General features: G+C 39.5%; 1 protein-coding gene across 4 annotated transcripts in view; it reads right to left on the minus strand.

The window, feature by feature from the left end:
- The window catches only part of CHCHD3 (coiled-coil-helix-coiled-coil-helix domain containing 3), a 273,302-nt gene that overhangs the window by 77,534 nt on the left and 177,778 nt on the right, over positions 1–17,990 (minus strand). For 2 of the 4 annotated variants that reach the window (XM_043499163.1, XM_038397759.2), the window contains exons 5-6: positions 13,077–13,091; positions 10,283–10,366 (exon numbers count right to left, since the gene is read on the minus strand). In XM_043499163.1, the coding sequence (XP_043355098.1) occupies positions 10,283–10,366; positions 13,077–13,091 (99 nt within the window). The remainder of the gene's footprint in view (positions 1–10,282; positions 10,367–13,076; positions 13,092–17,990) is intronic. The other 2 variants (XM_038397769.2, XM_043499167.1) reach the window with 1 other exon arrangement.

Consider the following 17,990-nt stretch of genomic DNA (forward strand, 5'->3'; position numbering starts at 1 on the left):
TGCCAAGCTTCATTGCCAGTATCTTTCTTCGGTGCTGGATCCTTCAAAGACAGCGCCGGAGCACTTCGCCTCGAAGACGACATGCCGGGAGTAGGATTCCTGGTGCCTGGGTCCAACTGAAGTGAGAGAGCAGTCTCCATAAGAAGAATTTTGAGACGCTGCTCCATCTCCCTAATGGTTCTCGGTTGGAATTCCCGACAGATCTTGCAGCGGTCTTTCTGGTAACCCTCACCCAGGCACTGTAAGCAGGAGATGTGGGGGTCACTTTTTGGCATGCGCATCGCACAAATCTGGCAAGTCTTAAAGCCTGGGATCACAGCAGGCCCTTATAACAAATGGGGGTGGGGAGGAACCCCCATAGCTGAAACTTATAAAGTACTACTGAATTATACTAACTATTGGAAACTAACTATGTAGAGCGAATAAAGCACTGCTAATTCACTTGCTGAAGCAAGAGAAGAGCAAGGGGAAGTTCCAGCTACCGTCACTGGCGGTAAGAAGGAACTGAGGGGGTGTAGGGTCGACAGGGCTCTATATTGGATGCCATGGAGGTGCAACTCTACCCTATGGTTGCTGCTAGGGGAAAATTCTTCTGGCTACTGTGCATGTGCACACACCTGATTGGAATGGACATGAACAAGCACTTGAAGAAGAATGAATAGTTTGAAAGCCCAAGCTCACAGGTGGGAATTTGGCAATCTGGATCTAATTTTAGATCTGCTTCTATTCTCATCTCTGCCACAGAATTGCTGTGTAAACTAGGCCTAGTCACCTTATTTCTCTCTGCCTCAATTTCCCCAACTGCAAAATGGGGGGGGGGGGGCAACATCACCAACTTCATAGAGATGCTATGAGTTTTAATTCATTGTCTACACAATATATTAAGATTTTCAAATGGGCATCACACTATGTTTTCTTAGTTATATGTGAAGGAGTTCTGCAAACAAATACATGGGCTTTTGTTTTTTTCAGCCCGTCATTGTCTATAGACAAGAAGATACAGACGCAGTATCTAGGGTGGCAAATAGTGATGCTGGAGAAATTTAATTAAGTTTTATAACTAGCCTGCTCTGCAGAGGATATTAATGTAATCACATCTCCCTTTCCTTACTCCACTAACAACACTTAGGACTTTGGTTTATGCAGCAAATAGTGTTCTTGGACACGTTTTAAATGAAATTCAAAATGTCAGGCAAATTTTGCTGCACTTTTCCAACACCTACCCCTTGTCTCTTGCCTGGAACCTGGGAGAGAGGGAGAACAAATTCTATTATGGACAACACTTTGAAGGTCTGACGTACATTTCCAGCACATGAAGGCTTTATCTTGACAAGGGTTCAAAAGGTGTGTCGTTACCTCATGACAGCTAACCACCTTCCAAAATCCAAGCCAATGCTAAGAAGGTTGAGTTAAAGCCTAGTCTTGCACCTCCTAGGCTTTAGCTTAACCAGCTTACCAGGTCCTAAAATGTATCTTGCCTTGCCTTGTATCTTGCTAGAGTTTTGGAAAGCACTAGTTAGATCGAGACAGCTGATATAACCTAATATCCCATTTTAAAATCTTAGCCAAGATATGGCCAGATACTATGACAAGAGGCACTATGACTTGTGAATCAGGATGGAATCAATGGCATGGCATTGAGTTATGGGACACTCCGGTGCTGGAGGGGTCACCTGTCAAATGAGATATGTACACCTAAGTCTTGACCTCTTGCAATCACTAAAGATCCCAACCTAAGCTGTTGTGTAGGAATCAATGTACTGATTACTTATTATTCACATAATGTTTGCAAAATGTCAAGTGCTAAGCAGTTTTATTAGTGCTGTTGTGTACTGTTATGGTTAGTGGTGTAGAATATGTTAAAACCAGCCCAGGCATAAAAATCTATTTGCCCATCACTTAGCATTATGACTGACAGTATCAAAAAACTTACTGATATTTTACTTGTTCAGCAAGGAAGTTATTCACCCTGGTCAACCAAACAAGTAGAACTTTACCAGTCAGCCAAGTTACACCCCAGAGGTAAATTAATTAATTCTCAAGAACATTCAGAGACTTAATGTTTACAAAGCTCTCAGTTCCTCACATAAAATGTATTACATACAACTGGATGTTATCATCTAAACTCATTTTCCACTGTGATGGATCCAACCTAAAGTCTCCACACATTTTATTGATATCATTGTCATTTGATTCTGAAAGCCATGAATGAATGAAGTCCAAACTTGTACAGAGAAAATGTGTTTGCTGTACTAACTGCAGTTCTTAAACACAGGATAAAAGGAGTTGAATCCTTTCCCGGTTATAAAATTCTTGCTGATACACTAATGCAATATCTCCAAGAAAAGGAACAGGGTGATAGCTTATTTATTTTTTAAATTAAATAGGCTTACACTACTCCCAATATATTGTAGAGAACATAAAGGTTTGAATTGATTTACATTGCTTTGTTATAAAACTTTTTGATTCTCTTATTATCTACACCTTGCAAGCTGCAGCTGAGTTGTTGAGTCTCAGAAAGGGTAAACAAAATACTGGAAAATATGAACAAACGTGAAACCTATGTTGCTTGCATCTTAGTACTTATGTTCATTACAAACTCACAAAAAGGCAAGACTTGGCTCTGAAGCTGAACTGTATATTATCTCCTTTTCAGAGCCCTGGGGCTATCGTTGCAAAGCACAGTGGTCCATTCTAAGCCCTGAATAGAGAAAAGGAAGAGATCATTAAATTATAATTTCCCTGCACAATTGGTATGAGCATTTCCTACCAACAGGATTAATTTGAACGCAAGATCCCAGAATAAAGCTGCTCAGCAGAAAGGATGCCAGTTTAATGTCTAGTAAATTTGATTTCTCTGAAAACCCTGACACATCATAATAGTGAAATCCTATTTACTGTAGCAAACAGGATGGATTATACTATTTAATACCTGGTATAGTGTATGCCATCAGCTCACAGCTTTGTGCTCATCTTACCTTAAGGTTAATACTCCTTGACAGCCTAAACGGTAAATAGAATCCCCAAATTAAGTGCCGATCTGATGATTTGTAAATCGTTCCTCAAAATTTAAGTCACGAAAAAAATAAAATGGATTCAGGTAAGACTATCATTTTTCCAGAACTTATGTCTAAATTCTTAGGCTCTGATCTGACAATAAGCTTTGCACAAAAAGACCCTCTGCACCCATAAGAACACCACTGAAATCCACAGAGGTCTGCCAACAGAATTCATTGCAGGATCAGGACTTCAGACTTTAAGCTATTTGAGACAGGGATTTTGTCTATCTCTGAGATTGTACAGCACCTACCATTATGTAGGGGCCCTCTGAGGGCTACTGTAATATAAACAGTAAATACTAACAACATCTAGCTCTTTTAAAATACATACACGTACTCTGTACACTGCCCAGTGAAGATATTTTTAGGAAATCAGAAGCATAGGAACTTATTGCCTTGACAGAGCCAAAGCCTGACCAATATTAGGGCTTATTTCTTACACATTCATATGAGACTGACAGAAGTTAAATAATTTTGTGATATATTATCTTATTAAAAACTCCTTCATTCTTACTCCCACAAATAGGGGCATGATTCCCATAAGGATATAGCTGAACACTAAATGACAACTGAATGCAAGTTGTTTCACTTCCTATGAATTGTATTACTTATATAGTACCATAGATCTGCATGGCACTGCTAAGGTGAAGAGAGACAGCCAGCATTTCTCATGGATTTAAAAATACTCTTAAGGCAGCAGCAACTGGATCAAGGAATGGTGCAGCACAAGACACACTATGAACAAAATTAGTACAAACTATTATTATTTTTGTTGGCCTCCAGATAACACAGTGATGAGCACGTTAGAAATGCAAAGACAGATGAGATCTTGAGACAACGTAAAGTTAGACCAATGACAGAATGACTCATATGGCTGATCAGGACAATGGCAAATACAAGAGAGGGACACAATTCTTGGTGTGTGTTAGAAAAAGAGGTCTTAGGAACCTGCACAGCTTCACAGACAGAAAGTAGTAAAACCTCATCTCATCAATTCTTGCGCTGCAGTTTTAAGGAAAAGTCAATATATTGTATATATGAACTTTTAGGGTACTATAGAATAGAGAGTGGTTCTATCACGAGATATTGTTCTATGGGCCTTTTTTAAATCTAATTTTCTATTAATTTTTCATTTCACTTACAAGAACCATAAACAGACAATGAAAAACATCTACAACTGCATTACAGCTTCTATTCCAATTGCTACAAATAAAGGTAGCAGGTCCTGTTTCCATCAGCATAAAAAAAAAGTGACCCAAAAACCTTGTATCTGTATCCTATAACTACATATGTACCAATCCTCAGTGGTCTGTTCTGATAAGAATGTGTGCAAGGAGCAATGTCCATAAATCTCTTGGGTATATAAAAAGTAGAATATGCCCCTTTAGGGCTGATGAATGAATTTCTCTCTGAAAGTCTAATGTGGGAACTCTTAAATAATGAGTTTATAGCCTAACCAGATATACTGTATCTGAAGGTTATTCTTTAACTTCTTTGTTAAACTATTCCATTTTGCTTAGCTGCTGTGGAGTATGCAATAACTCTTAGTTTATGTGTCATCTTTGACCTAGAAACACTAGCAGCTGTTGGGGGAATCACTGTTTTTTGGAAAGTACCAAAGGATTTTTAGCACATAAACCAAATTTATGAACAGCTATTGCCCCTGAGAATAGAATTGTTTATGTTTTAGTACCACAGCTGTCATTGGTGCAGTTACTTTGTCTTGTATTAATCCCCTGAAAAGGTTGACACATCTTCACTACAGTCACTGAAATATTTTATAAGTGACAGACTTCATTTGGCAGTGAATATGTATAATAATTTCTCTCCGTAAGGAGCACATTGTGTGGACACTAATCTGTTCTGTTGTCATCTCCCTTTATTATCAATGTCCACACTGTTTTTTCAGCAGCACATAAGAACAAAACTGTGAAGCTTCTAACTGAAAAAAGCTAACTAATCAAAAAGCCAATTAATCATACAGATGAGCTCTGACACTTAGTGATGCAATAGACACAAATGCCACCTATTAGTAACCAAGGTGTTGTTAAAATGTGCTTATCTGATGTAAGAGTGATCTTAAAATTTAATTAGCATGCTTCACCACAGATGACAAGTCTAATAATGCAAATTTCTTCATATTGACATTTTATTTCTCCAAGTTCCCATCTTTTTATTCCACTCTTATCTTCTCTCTGTTCTACAGCACACACCATTATTTGTGTGCAGACTTCCACTGAAATCAATGAGAGTTTAGAAATAAACTACATGCTACACTACTCTATTAATTTGCACATTATAGCTCCCTTTTAAGCCCACCTCCACCATTCTCTACAACACTGAGACTCCAACGGCCTCTCCATTCTTTCCTTGGTTACTTTCCCTTCTATTTTGATCACGGTGCTCAAAAATTATCAGCATTGTTTTATCTAACAAATGACCCGGAGGTAGGGGGAGACATCCAGGTAAAAAATATCTCAAAACTTGGATGCAGTTCAGATCTTGACCTGAACTTTGCACGTAGCCCCTGTTCTTCTTCCAGTCCTGTACACCCCAAAACTGTTCAGAAGATAAACTAGACTTTGAGGATAGGGCTCATCTCATTTCAGCACCTATGGAACATTCACTACATTGGAACCTACATGCCTCAGACTTGATTTACAAACAAACAAAATAATCACCTTGCCAAAGCAGTGGTTCTTTAATATATCAATACAAAAGGCAGAATGAAGAAATTAGCTTTGTAACATGCCATGAAAAGCACCCAGCTCTGACAGATAGAGGACACACATTCCATGGCTGAGAACTCTCAACTGAGAATGTCCTGCTCTCATCCTGAGGAATTCAATTTCAAGAGGAGAAACTAAGATAGAACCATAGAACATCAGGGTTGGAAGAGACCTTAGGAGGTCATCTAGTCCAATCCCCTGCTCAAAGCAGACCAATCCCCAACTAAATCATCCCAGCCAGGGCTTTGTCAAGCCGGGCCTTAAAAACCTCTAAGGATGGAGATTCCACCACCTCCCTAGGTAACCCATTCCAGTGCTTCACCACCCTCCTAATGAAACAGTGTTTCCAAATATCCAACCTAGACCTCCCCCACTGCAACTTGAGACCATTGCTTCTTGTTCTGTCATCTGCCACCACTGAGAATAGCCTAGCTCAGGGGTCGGCAACCTTTCAGAAGTGGTGTGCTGAGTCTTCATTTAGTCACTCTAATTTAAGGTTTTATGTGCCAGTAATACGTTTTAACGTTTTTAGAAGGCCTCTATAAGTCTTTATTATGTAACTAAACTATTGTTGTATGTAAAGTAAACAAGGTTTTTAAAAATGTTTAAGAAGCTTAATTTAAAATTAAATTAAAATGCAGATCTTATCAGTTTAGTGCAGTGGTTCTTAACCTGGGGTGCACACACCCCCTGGGGTGCGAGATGCCCTTTGTGGGGGTGCGAGACATGCGAGATTTTTTTAGAAGGTAAATAATCAAAAATGCAAAGTAAGCACAGGCACATAAGTACAACTACTTTGTTTCATCAAACCTATGTATTTATTATCATTATACATTTTTTTAAGGATTACTGTAATATACAAACAAAGTTTTTAAGATTTCAAGTTTTTAAGCTAATTGTAGTGTAATTTTTGATAAGGGGTGCAAGAACATATTTTGAGTACTCCAGACCGTCAGTGGGCTGAGCGGGGCCAGGTATAGTGTATTAAATTGCTCCCCATAGGAATGTACTACTTACGGCAGCCAGTCCTGGTGCTCTGAGCGGCATGGTAAGGGGATGGGGAACAGGGGTGGTTGGATAGGTGTGGGAGTCCCAGGGGGCCTGTCAGGGATTGGGGGTGTGGATAGGGGTCAGGGCAGTCAGGAGACAGGGGGGCTTGGATGGGGGAGTGGGGTCCCGGAGGGTGCTTAGTGGCGGGGTGTGGTCAGGAGACAAGGAGCAGGGGGGGTTGGATGGGTGTGGGGGCTCGAGGGGGGCAGTCAAGGGGCAGGGGGTCCCGAGAGGGGGTAGTCAGGGGACAAGGAGCGGGGAGGGGTGGGGGAGGTTGGATGGGTCACGGGTTATGAGGGGGGAAGTGGGCCGGCTGTTTGGGGAGGCACAGCCTTCCCTACCCCAGTGTACAGTACTAAATTTCTTCCTGTAGGAATGTGCTACTTACGGTGTACTACTTACGGCTCCCGGTCCTGGTGCTCCGCAATTAGTACATCCCTACAGAGAGAAATTTAATACACTACACTGGCGGACAGAACCCCAGACCGGCGGCGGGCTGAGCTGCTCAGCCCGCCACTGCTCTGGGGTTCCGTCTGCCAGCTCCTGCCAGCCGGGGTCCCAGCCGCTAGCCCCGCTCAGCCCGCTACTGGCCTGGGGTTCCATTCACCCAGGCTGGCAGCGGCCGGGACCTCAGCTGGCAGGAGCATGCCAGTAAAAATCAGCACGCGTGCTGCAGTTTGCCAACCCCTGGTCTAGCTCCATCCTTTTTGGACCCCCCCCCCCCCCTTCAGGTAATTGAAGGCTGCTATCAAATCCCCTCTCGCTCTTCTCTTCTGCAGACTAAATAACCTCAGTTCCCTCAGCAGAGGGAAGATGCAGCAGAGATCCTGTGTACCTTGACACATGGGAAGGAGTCGTTCATTACAAATCTTCAGCATTGCACAAAAAGCTGGCACTAAAATCAGTACTGTTTGTTATCTCAGTTATACCTACAACAGTACACATTCAACACAGGTATGTTAGATCTCAATTCCACTGAGCTATTCTACTCTGGCCCCTTCTCTCAAGCCTCCTCTGCCACTTTAGCTCTGAATCTGCTGTGAACAAACAAAAAGTAACTGAAGGATAAAATGCATTTTACTGTATGTATATGACGTAACTAAAAATATAAAATGACTGTTTATTGAGTTTCCTTTATCATGCCCCCTGGAAACCCCAACTATTACTCAGAGCCATAAGAGACATCCTGCTATCAACAAGCCCAAACCAAACTGACAAAAAAGCTTCCCTAGTATTCCTCCGTAAGGTCAAACAAATGCTTGGCTGAAAAAAGTAAGCCTTGCAACATGCACCACAATCTACAAGATTTAAGTTTTGGTAGAGCACCAGAAAGAAGGAGTTCAACAGCTGAGGAGTCTCAACTGAGAATGCATTGAGACTCCATGTCTCAATGGTCCAGCTAATGTGTCATCTTAGCAGCAATTTAAAATAAATTGGTATCTGGTCATTTCAAAATATATTTCATTGCAAAAATAATAAGAACTTCATCTGTCTTGTTTGCAAAAAGTAGCTCAAACCATAAAAACACTACATCCCATCTATCCACTAACTAAAACGCTCATTGTAGCCAATTATATACACTGACAATTTGTGCAACATGCTGTCCTCTCTAATCCATTACAAAGTTTTTAGTCGCCTGTATGACACAGCTGTATATGTGAATAAATATCAATTACAATAATATCTTAACCATATTAAGATTTATCAAAACCAAGAAAACTCAAGGTATCCAAAGTTAAGGCTGGCATATTATTCCTAGATCATAAGGCCAGAAGGAATCACTGTAATCAAGTCTGACCTTTTGTATAATGCAGGCTTTAGGATTTACCCCAAATAATTCCTGTTTGACCTAGAATATCTTTTAGAAAAAGAGCCAATCTGGACTCAAAAAATGCCAAAACCCCAAGTTGTTTGAATCGTTAATTATATACACTTAAAAATTTACATCTTGTTTCCAGTTTGAATTTCTCCTGCTTCAACTTCAGGCAATTCGTTTTGTTATACCCTGTGTTTGCTAGACTGAAGAGCCCATTATCAAATATTTATTCCCTATATACATACCTATAGACTGTAATCTAATCATCCCTTAACCTTCCTTGAGTCTATCTCTATATAAGGCATGTTTTCCAATCCTTTAATCATTCTCACGGTTCTTATCTGAATCGTCTCCAATTTATCAATATTTTTATTGAATTGTGGACACCAGAACTGGACACAGTATTCCAGCAGCGGTCACACTGTGCTGAATATAGAGGTAACACCATCTCTTCCACTCACATTCAATATTCCTGTTTATGCATCCAAGGATCGCACTAGCCTTTTGGCCACAGCGTCACACTAGAAGCTCATGCACAGCTGATTCTCCAGAGGGCCTTTAATCCATGTAGTTTCTTGGATGAAAAATGCAAAGCTATGCAAGTTGAAAGTTGTCCCAAATTTTGGGACATGCCTTAAATGAGGCCAAAAAGGCGAGAAGCGTGATTTGTTACAAAATTTCATTATGTAAATTGCAAACATTAATAGCAATACATCTTTTTGAAATATTTACTCCATTAAAAAGAATGCACTTCATTACACTTCCACTATCGTTAAGCTATCTGGATTGTTCCAACAGTTTGCAGTGTAGTTTCAAATTCTTTTGAGGTAAAACTTGCTAGTGCCTTCTAAACATGTCAAATTACTCTAACAATAAAGATGAATCTTTCCCTGCATATCTTGGTGGTTTGGCTAGGAGCAATGATCTCTGCCTAACCAAAGATGTGATTGTGGTTTTTTTTTTTTAAATTTTATTTATTTATTTGGAGGAGGAGGGGAAGGGGAAGATAATTATGTTTGAAAGTTGTAATTTCACTCATAATCTTGAGAATGTTGGGCAATATCCAATGAAACAAAACCAGTTCACCTATACTGGCTCTTCATCCTGTACGCCCTTTCTTGCTGGAAAAGTAACCTCTTGTGAAGATAAAAACAGTGTGTGTGTAAATATTGTGAGAAATGAAAACTCATCTTAATCATAGAATCATAGACTATCAGAATTGGAAGGGACCTCAGGAGGTCATCTAGTCCCACGCCCTGCTCAAAGCAGGACCAATCCCCAATTTTTGCCCCCGATCTCTAAATGGCCCCCTCAAGAATTGAACTCACAACCCTGGGTTTAGCAGGCCAATGCTCAAACCACTGAGTTATCCCTCCCCCCGATGTGACAATTATATTAATGACAATATTAGTCACCAAGGAATCAAAAAATGATTCTCAAAATAACAACCTATATCTTCAGTCTTCACTTGTCCTTCTCAAACAGAAAGAGACAAAAACCAATTAATTCCATCATTTTAATTCTGGCTTATGAAATTCTTCCTATTGATATTTAAGCTTACACAGAAATCACAAAGTTGGTAACGGAAATTAACAAAACTCTTAATTAAACAAGAAAAATGGTCTCACCCTCTCTTCCAGTCGAGCTAGCTGTTCTTTGTAGTATGCATCGTGCTTCTTCAGTTCTCTGTCTTTCTCTTCCAGCTGCTTGGCCTAAAAAAAGAAATGTAAAGATAAAACTGGATCAAGAAAAAGCAGTGCTTGTACAGTAAAAAGTCTAGTATAAATTTCAGAGTAGCAGCCGTGTTAGTCTGTATTTGCAAAAAGAAAAGGAGTACTTGTGGCACCTTAGAGACTAACAAATTTATTTGAGCATAAGCTTTCGTGAGCTACAGCTCACTTCATCGGATGCATCTGGTGGAAAAAAAAACAAACAAAAAACCAAAACAAAACAAAAAACTAAATGCATCCGATGAAGTGAGCTGTAGCTCACGAAAGCTTATGCTCAAATAAATTTGTTAGTCTCTAAGGTACCACAAGTACTCCTTTTCTAGTATAAATTGTATCAGTAAGCAGTATACAGCAATTGAAGACTGGAGCCTAATAGTTTTTGCCAAAACAGTATTCAGTATTAATAAGAAGAGGATTGCTGCATTGAAAATATAAATGTAATTGTCTATAGTATCATTATTATTATTTGCTCAACAGCTGTGTCACAGTTTGTCCAAAAGTATTTGGAAATGTCACAAAGACAGCACCAAGCATACCACTCTGAAATTAACTTTTTACTGGAAGGTTAATTTCATGGACAACTATTGCATTTAAGAAAACTTCCCATTAATTCCAGACAAAATCCATGTGTACTCAGAATATTAGCATAATAAAAGTCCAAAAATAAAATGGAGATTTTGGTGTGTACATGGCCATGGACCCCACACCAACACACACATTTGCATGCAATTTTAAAAATGTCTTTAAATTATCAGTTCTTCATTTGGCCCCGATCCAATATAGCATTTAAGCATTTGCTTAACTTTAAGCTCTTTATTAGTCCCATTGACTTCAATGAGACCGCTCAGATGCTTAAATGCTTCATTGGATCAGACCTTAAAGCACAGTGTACCTATTGCTCCATTGTCCTGTTGGGGTACCATTAAAAACAACTAAAGGTCAAGGCCCTAAAGTTGAGACACCCTCAAAATACATTCATAGGAAAACTTCTAATGATTCACCAACAAAACTAGACTTTGAACGAAAACCTGTGTTTAAAGTAGTAAGAAATATTGCCATTAAAGAATCATGTTTTGTACAATTCCAACCCCCACCACACACACACTTTCAAATAGGGTAGGCTTGAACTGAACAACATATAATGATTTATAACACTGATATATAAAATGAATTGTTAGCTATATTTTAATGATTTGTAACTATGAGTAGCGAATGAGTACCAATAAGGTAATGTTTTGGCCAAGGCCTTGTTGGCATAAGCATGATTCTTTTACGTAGAATTGATCGTTTGTTTAAAATCACATTATTGCTGACAGAACAAAAGGTAACATGTCGTGCAGGAAGATGCAAGTGAGAGATACGCAAACATGTAATGAAAAAAAAAACCCCTCTTTTTCTTGGAAAACCCTGGGTGGGGCAGAGGTGACATAAAATGAAATGACCCAGAAACTGCAAAAACAAGCAGAAACCAAAAGTTGAGTAACTGAAGCTTACACATCCAGAATATATGGGTTACCTAAAACACAAAGCATTGATGTGCTAAAAGGCTATTGGATAAAGATGAAATAATCAGTAATGTAGACATGTATAAAAGACATAAGTGAACATAGTTCCAAACTGAAGATGCATCGGACCAGAAACTGAAGAACAGGACTTAAGGACCAGACCAAGGGATCAGAGAAGGTGATGTCTATCACAGAAAGTGGAAGAACTTCCCGGTGCCACAAAATGTGGTAACTAGGACCCATTTACCAATTCGATTTTGTCTGTTATTATTTGTCTGGCATAAATGTAAGTGACAATAATTCTGTCTGATATTGCATACAGAAAGGAGAAAACTGATTAAGTCTAAATGGGGTGGACTTTTGACTCAGTTTCCCTACTTTTACCCCACCAGTTCCTTTTTCACCTGTCTGGAAACTACCATCATTGCTAGAGTGGCAGCTGCTGAATAATTTGCAAAGCTTTTACTGTTGTGTGAGCTGCTTCCTTCTTTACTTTCAGTTAATGAACTTCTGTCCTTTTAATATTATGACTTGAGTGCTCACGAAAGGTGCTGGATTTTCAGCACTGGTGAGGTAGTATTTTATTGCTTTTTGCTTATAGTAGGATATGTAGGATTAATGTGACTCATTAAGGACAGTTTTAAAATATTTATATACTGTGCACACAAATATCACATATAAGAACTCTTTTAGAGGGGAATGTTTGTCAGGGGATTGGTAACAGGATGTAGAACATTTCACCTCTAGGATATTGGTAAAAATTCATCCCAGGCAGATGATAATCAAATAGTCATTGCCCACTGAGGGCCATTCAGAGGCCTACCTAAAATGAGCTATTGATCTCTACTGAGTGCCTTTCAGCCAAGCACCAACATCACAGAACCCACCACAACTAACATCCATGATGGTAGCATCAGCTGGAATGCCAATGAGACTGGAAATTGAGTTACCTTCTCACTCCTCGAGGCAGCATCTTTAAATCGCATTGCCAGAGCCATGCTAGGAAACTTACAAACTCCACTCTCTATATTGTACTTTTTTTGTGGACACAGGACTTATTCTGCTCATCAAGCCGAGGGAACTCTTTTTTGGTATTCAGCATGTACCATGTTTTTAGGCAAACAGTCTCTCAAAGTATAAAATATGCACTCTGCATCCCTCGTTTTGTTCCCTGTTTTACTACTTACCTTTATTTCTATCTCCTGAAGCATGTAAAGTTAAAAACAAATAAAGTCATGAATTTAGTACAGGAATGGAGGACATAAAGAATAAAAAGAGACCACTGTGTGGGTAACATGTCAGAAATCTAAGACACATCAGAAAGCTATAGGAAAAATCATATTAATCACATTTATGCAGCCTCGCAAAAATCTGCTCACCCAGGACGACTCATTTTATTTTCCACTACAATCATCATAGTAAAGGACAAGCTATTACATTTGTGCCTGGTAAATTTTTATGACAATTTTGTAGGGCTGCATGTATGGTCTAAGAATCACTTAAATTGGAAACACTTACATGTCATTACGCTATTATGGTGTGAAGGAATCCATTATATTACTAAAATACAATGTTCATTACATCTGAAATATGCTTCCAAGAAATAAAGGATTCTGAAAATGCCAGAATCATCAAAAATTGAAATATTTGTTTTTTTTAAAATCAAGTGCCTATTAAGATCACCAAAATACATTTACATTTCAATACTACAATGTGGGAATATCATCACACAAGAACCTTTCCGTGAAGGGGCAATTAAGAAATTACAGCATCAGCATAACAGGCACTGGCTACAAAACTTTTACCAGCTCCTCTCTCTATAAAAATCATTTCACCTCTCAGATTCCTAATGCATTATCATCTTAGCTGTCCTGTGCAACTTCATTCCATGTGTGACAATACCTACCATGATCCCTGAAACACTTGCAAACTAACGAACAAAAGGAATACCCAAGTACAGTTAAGTATCAGAGTAATAAAGAAAATGTAATGAATATTCCATTATGACTACTCCAAATGCTCACAGTAATTTAATAAGCTTTAGGTCTTAGAATTCAATACTATAAATACATCACCTGATCCTACTGATGAGACAAAGTCACCCAATGAAACGGTCTTTGAAAAGTCAACAGAGTGTAAAAAATGTCATAATGCAATTCACCTTCCACATTTCCAAAGATTCACAACTTTAGGAAATTTAAGAGTAAAATACAAAAAGGTCAAATATGAATAGTAATGACTGGGGAGACCACAAAGCAACTAATCACAAATTCATTCTCCTCAACTAGTTGAACCGATCAATTAAAACCAATTCCCTGTACTTCACTGAAAGAAACCAATAGTAGCAAATGTAGAGACTCTTCCCAGGAATGAAAACAGGAAGTGGCAGAATGAGAAATATACAGGAGGACCATCAAACTTGAAGAAGCAGACTTAAACCGTACCTTTTCCATACTAAAAACAGACCAAGCTGTGGGACATGATTAAAACTTGATAACACCCAAGGACTTGTCTATACAAACACTTCATTTTCAGCAAGCGAGGGGGCGAATCTACCTTGCACTAGCCTGCCATGCATGAAATGTCTATGCGTACCCTGCTGCTGTACACTAAAAGTTCCCAAGTGTGCTTTGATCTTTAAACGGGAGAAGATCAAAGGGCACTAGGGAACGTGTAGTGCACAGCCGTAGAGTTCATACAGACATTTAAGGCATGGCAGGCTTTTGCGCGGTAGATTGACATCCCAGCTTTCTGTGAACTGTTTGCATAGACAAGTCCTAACACAGTTAACATGGTTATGTCCTGTCTGTGCACAAAACTAAGCAATGTTATAACTGTCCCTAATTTGTGCAACAGCTTTAGACTTTGCTAGGCGGCAACATGGTTTCATATCACGTACAACCCAAGAGCAAAGAATGTTTTATTCACGCTGGGAGACTACCATTTTGTAGCCTACTTCCTCTTTCTCAACTTGGCAGTCTCTAAAGTGTAGAGAGAAGTTAAGAGCCTATCCATAAAAATGTGTATCATGGTAGCTATAACCATATTAAGCACCATTTTACTTTCCATCCATGTTATTACCAGCATGGTTTTCCCATCCAATAATTCACAAGGACATGGACAGCACTAGCCAAAACAATGTTATAGACAGACCTTTAAATAGTTAAAATCATAATTTAACATGATTGTAATTGTGTTAGAAGTGGACCACTTATTACAAAAGTGTAGGATTGTGAGTGTTTGAAGATACACTTTTATCTGTATTTGAAATTCTCTATGAAGAAAGAATTGTAGATAAGGTAAAGGTGGATCAAGATAAAGAGTCAAAAGTTCTGTCAACGATGGCCAGGAAATGGCCATATTTCTAGTAAATGGTGCTTAAAACGGGGTTTCTGCTCAAACCTGAAAAAATGGCAACTTTCAACACTATTTTGAAAATTTGCTTTGAAAAGGAAAAGGTGTATTTGGAAGTAATGTACTTCACTCATAAGGAACTCTTGTCAAGGAGTTCTGCTTTTTGCACCTGCCTGAGGGATCATTTAAGATACTGAGAGTATGCAGCACTACACAAGGCAATGGCAGAAATTAAAGAAAGTGAATATTTAATAGGTCACAGAAACTATGGAATATGTAAAAATCAAGGAACCATGACACATTCACATTTACAGAGCAAGCTTGGATGCAACTACTCGTAGAACTAAAATTCTTCTTTTCTTTGGTAGGCTTGGAACCTACTAACCTGCACAGAGAATGTCAGTTTTTAGTTAGGAATTTCACATGCATGTTACAACTACAATAGCTGTTCCCTTTGTACTGAGATCTCAGCACTACAGCCCACTACCTTAGTGCCTGTAATCTATACTAACTGTAGTAAAACGGCATTACACTTGTCGTTCTGGATGCAATCAGTTTTATGACAGTCCCAGTCAAGCTGCTATAGAACATGATCAGGCATATATATATATATATCATATCAGAGAAACCATATGTGCTGCTACGAAAGCAGAAATCACTTTCGTTTGCTTGAAATTTGCCAACTTATCAGGACTCAAAAAACAGAAATGACCAGATATCATTTAAAAACATTCCTAATATATATACTTTATCTGGCTGCTAGTTGAGTTCTTCTCCAAATTGAGAAAGAGCCAGGATCATAAATGTAGGATTTCCACCACACCTAAGACACGGAGGGTACATCTACACAACAATGTAAGCTCAGGGTTAATGGGACTCAAGTCAGCTGACCCTGGGTTAGAGAACCCAGAGCCTGAGTATGCACACTGATTATTAACCCTACATAAAAAAATTTCTAACCTGGGCTCGAACCTGTTTCTCTAGCATCCACATTGCAGTACACAGCCCCAACTCAAATCAACCATATCTCAGACTCCCTAGCGGCCTCCCGAAATGTGACTGCTCTAATCCTTTGATCGCAGTGCACTGTGAGCAAACGTCACTGTCCAACTTGCACATTATAAGACGTTTGAACAGTCCACTGTCATCAGATGTTCGGCTGCGTGCGTGTTCTTTGTGCGTGCCGCACTGGCTTTGGCCAGATAGCTCATAGAGCAAGCTCTGATTAAACTGCCCAATAAGATCACCAGACTTGGTTTAGTAGCAAAGGTGCCCAGCCAAGTTTATTGCTGATGAAGCACGGTGCTAATGCTGCGGCTCAATGGTTACAGGTACACTAACACATGTATGCCCGTGACAATGGACACAGCTTAGTCAGTGGTGGGACTTTCCACTGCCCGCTTGGCTGGACAAAGATGCTTTCTCTGAGATACATTTTTATACATCAATACAAACAAATTACATATTACCCCTTTCATGTAGTTAGATGCCACTCTCTGACGTGGCTAACCCCCCCTCCTCCCATTACCTTGTACCTAATGGTTTGATTAAAACATTTTCATTCATTATGCTGTCATCCTGACCTTATCTTTAGAATGAGTCAGTGTGTTTTTGTTATCTTTGGGGAATGTGCTGGTATTGAGGTGTTTTGGTACCACCTTTTTGGAACATGTTTGTGTATATATTTTTAAGCCTAGCACTACTTAGGAATGTGTGTTTCTGCAATATTAGCCCTGTTTTTGTAAAAATTTGTAAGCAGGACTTGCCTCTTGCTCATAACTTTACTTTGCTTTATATTAGCAAGTTTGACCATTACTTTAGTTTAGGCCTCATATCAGGCCTCTGATAAAAGGGCTTATGTCTTAGGCTCTCTTCCTATTACACCCACTAACACATCCTGCTGAGCAGTTATTTTCGTCTGTGCACTGACAACATGGAGCTGACAACATGGAGGTAGCACCTTTTGGAGAACTTCTCTTACTTGCGCTTTCATTCCTACATCAGGAAACAGGAAGAGCTTCCGCCAGACACTAGTGGGCATTCTGGTGGCATTTTCTGACCCACAAAAGGCACTTGACAGAGCTTATGATGGAGCAGAGAGAGAAGGAAGAGGACAGTGAAGAACTGGCTGATGTTGCTCATGATACTCGGTACAACTGCTGATGCCCCCTGTATAGACCAGCACTTCTGGAACATCAAGCACAGACTGTAGGTCCTTCCAAACCTTGGATGAAGCAGCAATGGGTCCAAAACTTTTGCATGACAAACATTACATTTCTGGAGCTTTGTGAGCAGCTTGCCCTGACCCTCCAGCATAAAGACCCATGCATAAAGGAAGCTATCCGGGTGAAAAAGTAAGTTGCGATAGCCATCTGGAAGCTGGCTACCCCAGACTGCTATTGGTCTGTTGCCAGTCACTTTTGTGTTGGAAAGTTGACTGTGGGTAAAGTGGTGGCGGAGGTTTCTGAGGCAATCAGGCATGTGGTTTACCCCAAGATGGCGGGCATAAAAGATTTTACTGAAGTAATTGCTAACTTTGAGAGAATGGGGTTTCCAGTCTGCACTGGGGCCAGTGATGGGGCTCATGTGTGCCTATTTTGCCCTCCTCAAGGAGCACATGATTACATAAACCACAAATAGTACTTACTGTTATGCAGGCCCTCATCGACCATAGAGAGCAATTTATTAATGTCAAAAAGGGTTGCACTGGAAAAGTTCATGATGACAGGGTTTTTCACTGATCAGGA

This window comes from Dermochelys coriacea, chromosome 1, assembly GCF_009764565.3.
Source record: "Dermochelys coriacea isolate rDerCor1 chromosome 1, rDerCor1.pri.v4, whole genome shotgun sequence".
Taxonomy (NCBI): domain Eukaryota; kingdom Metazoa; phylum Chordata; order Testudines; family Dermochelyidae; genus Dermochelys; species Dermochelys coriacea.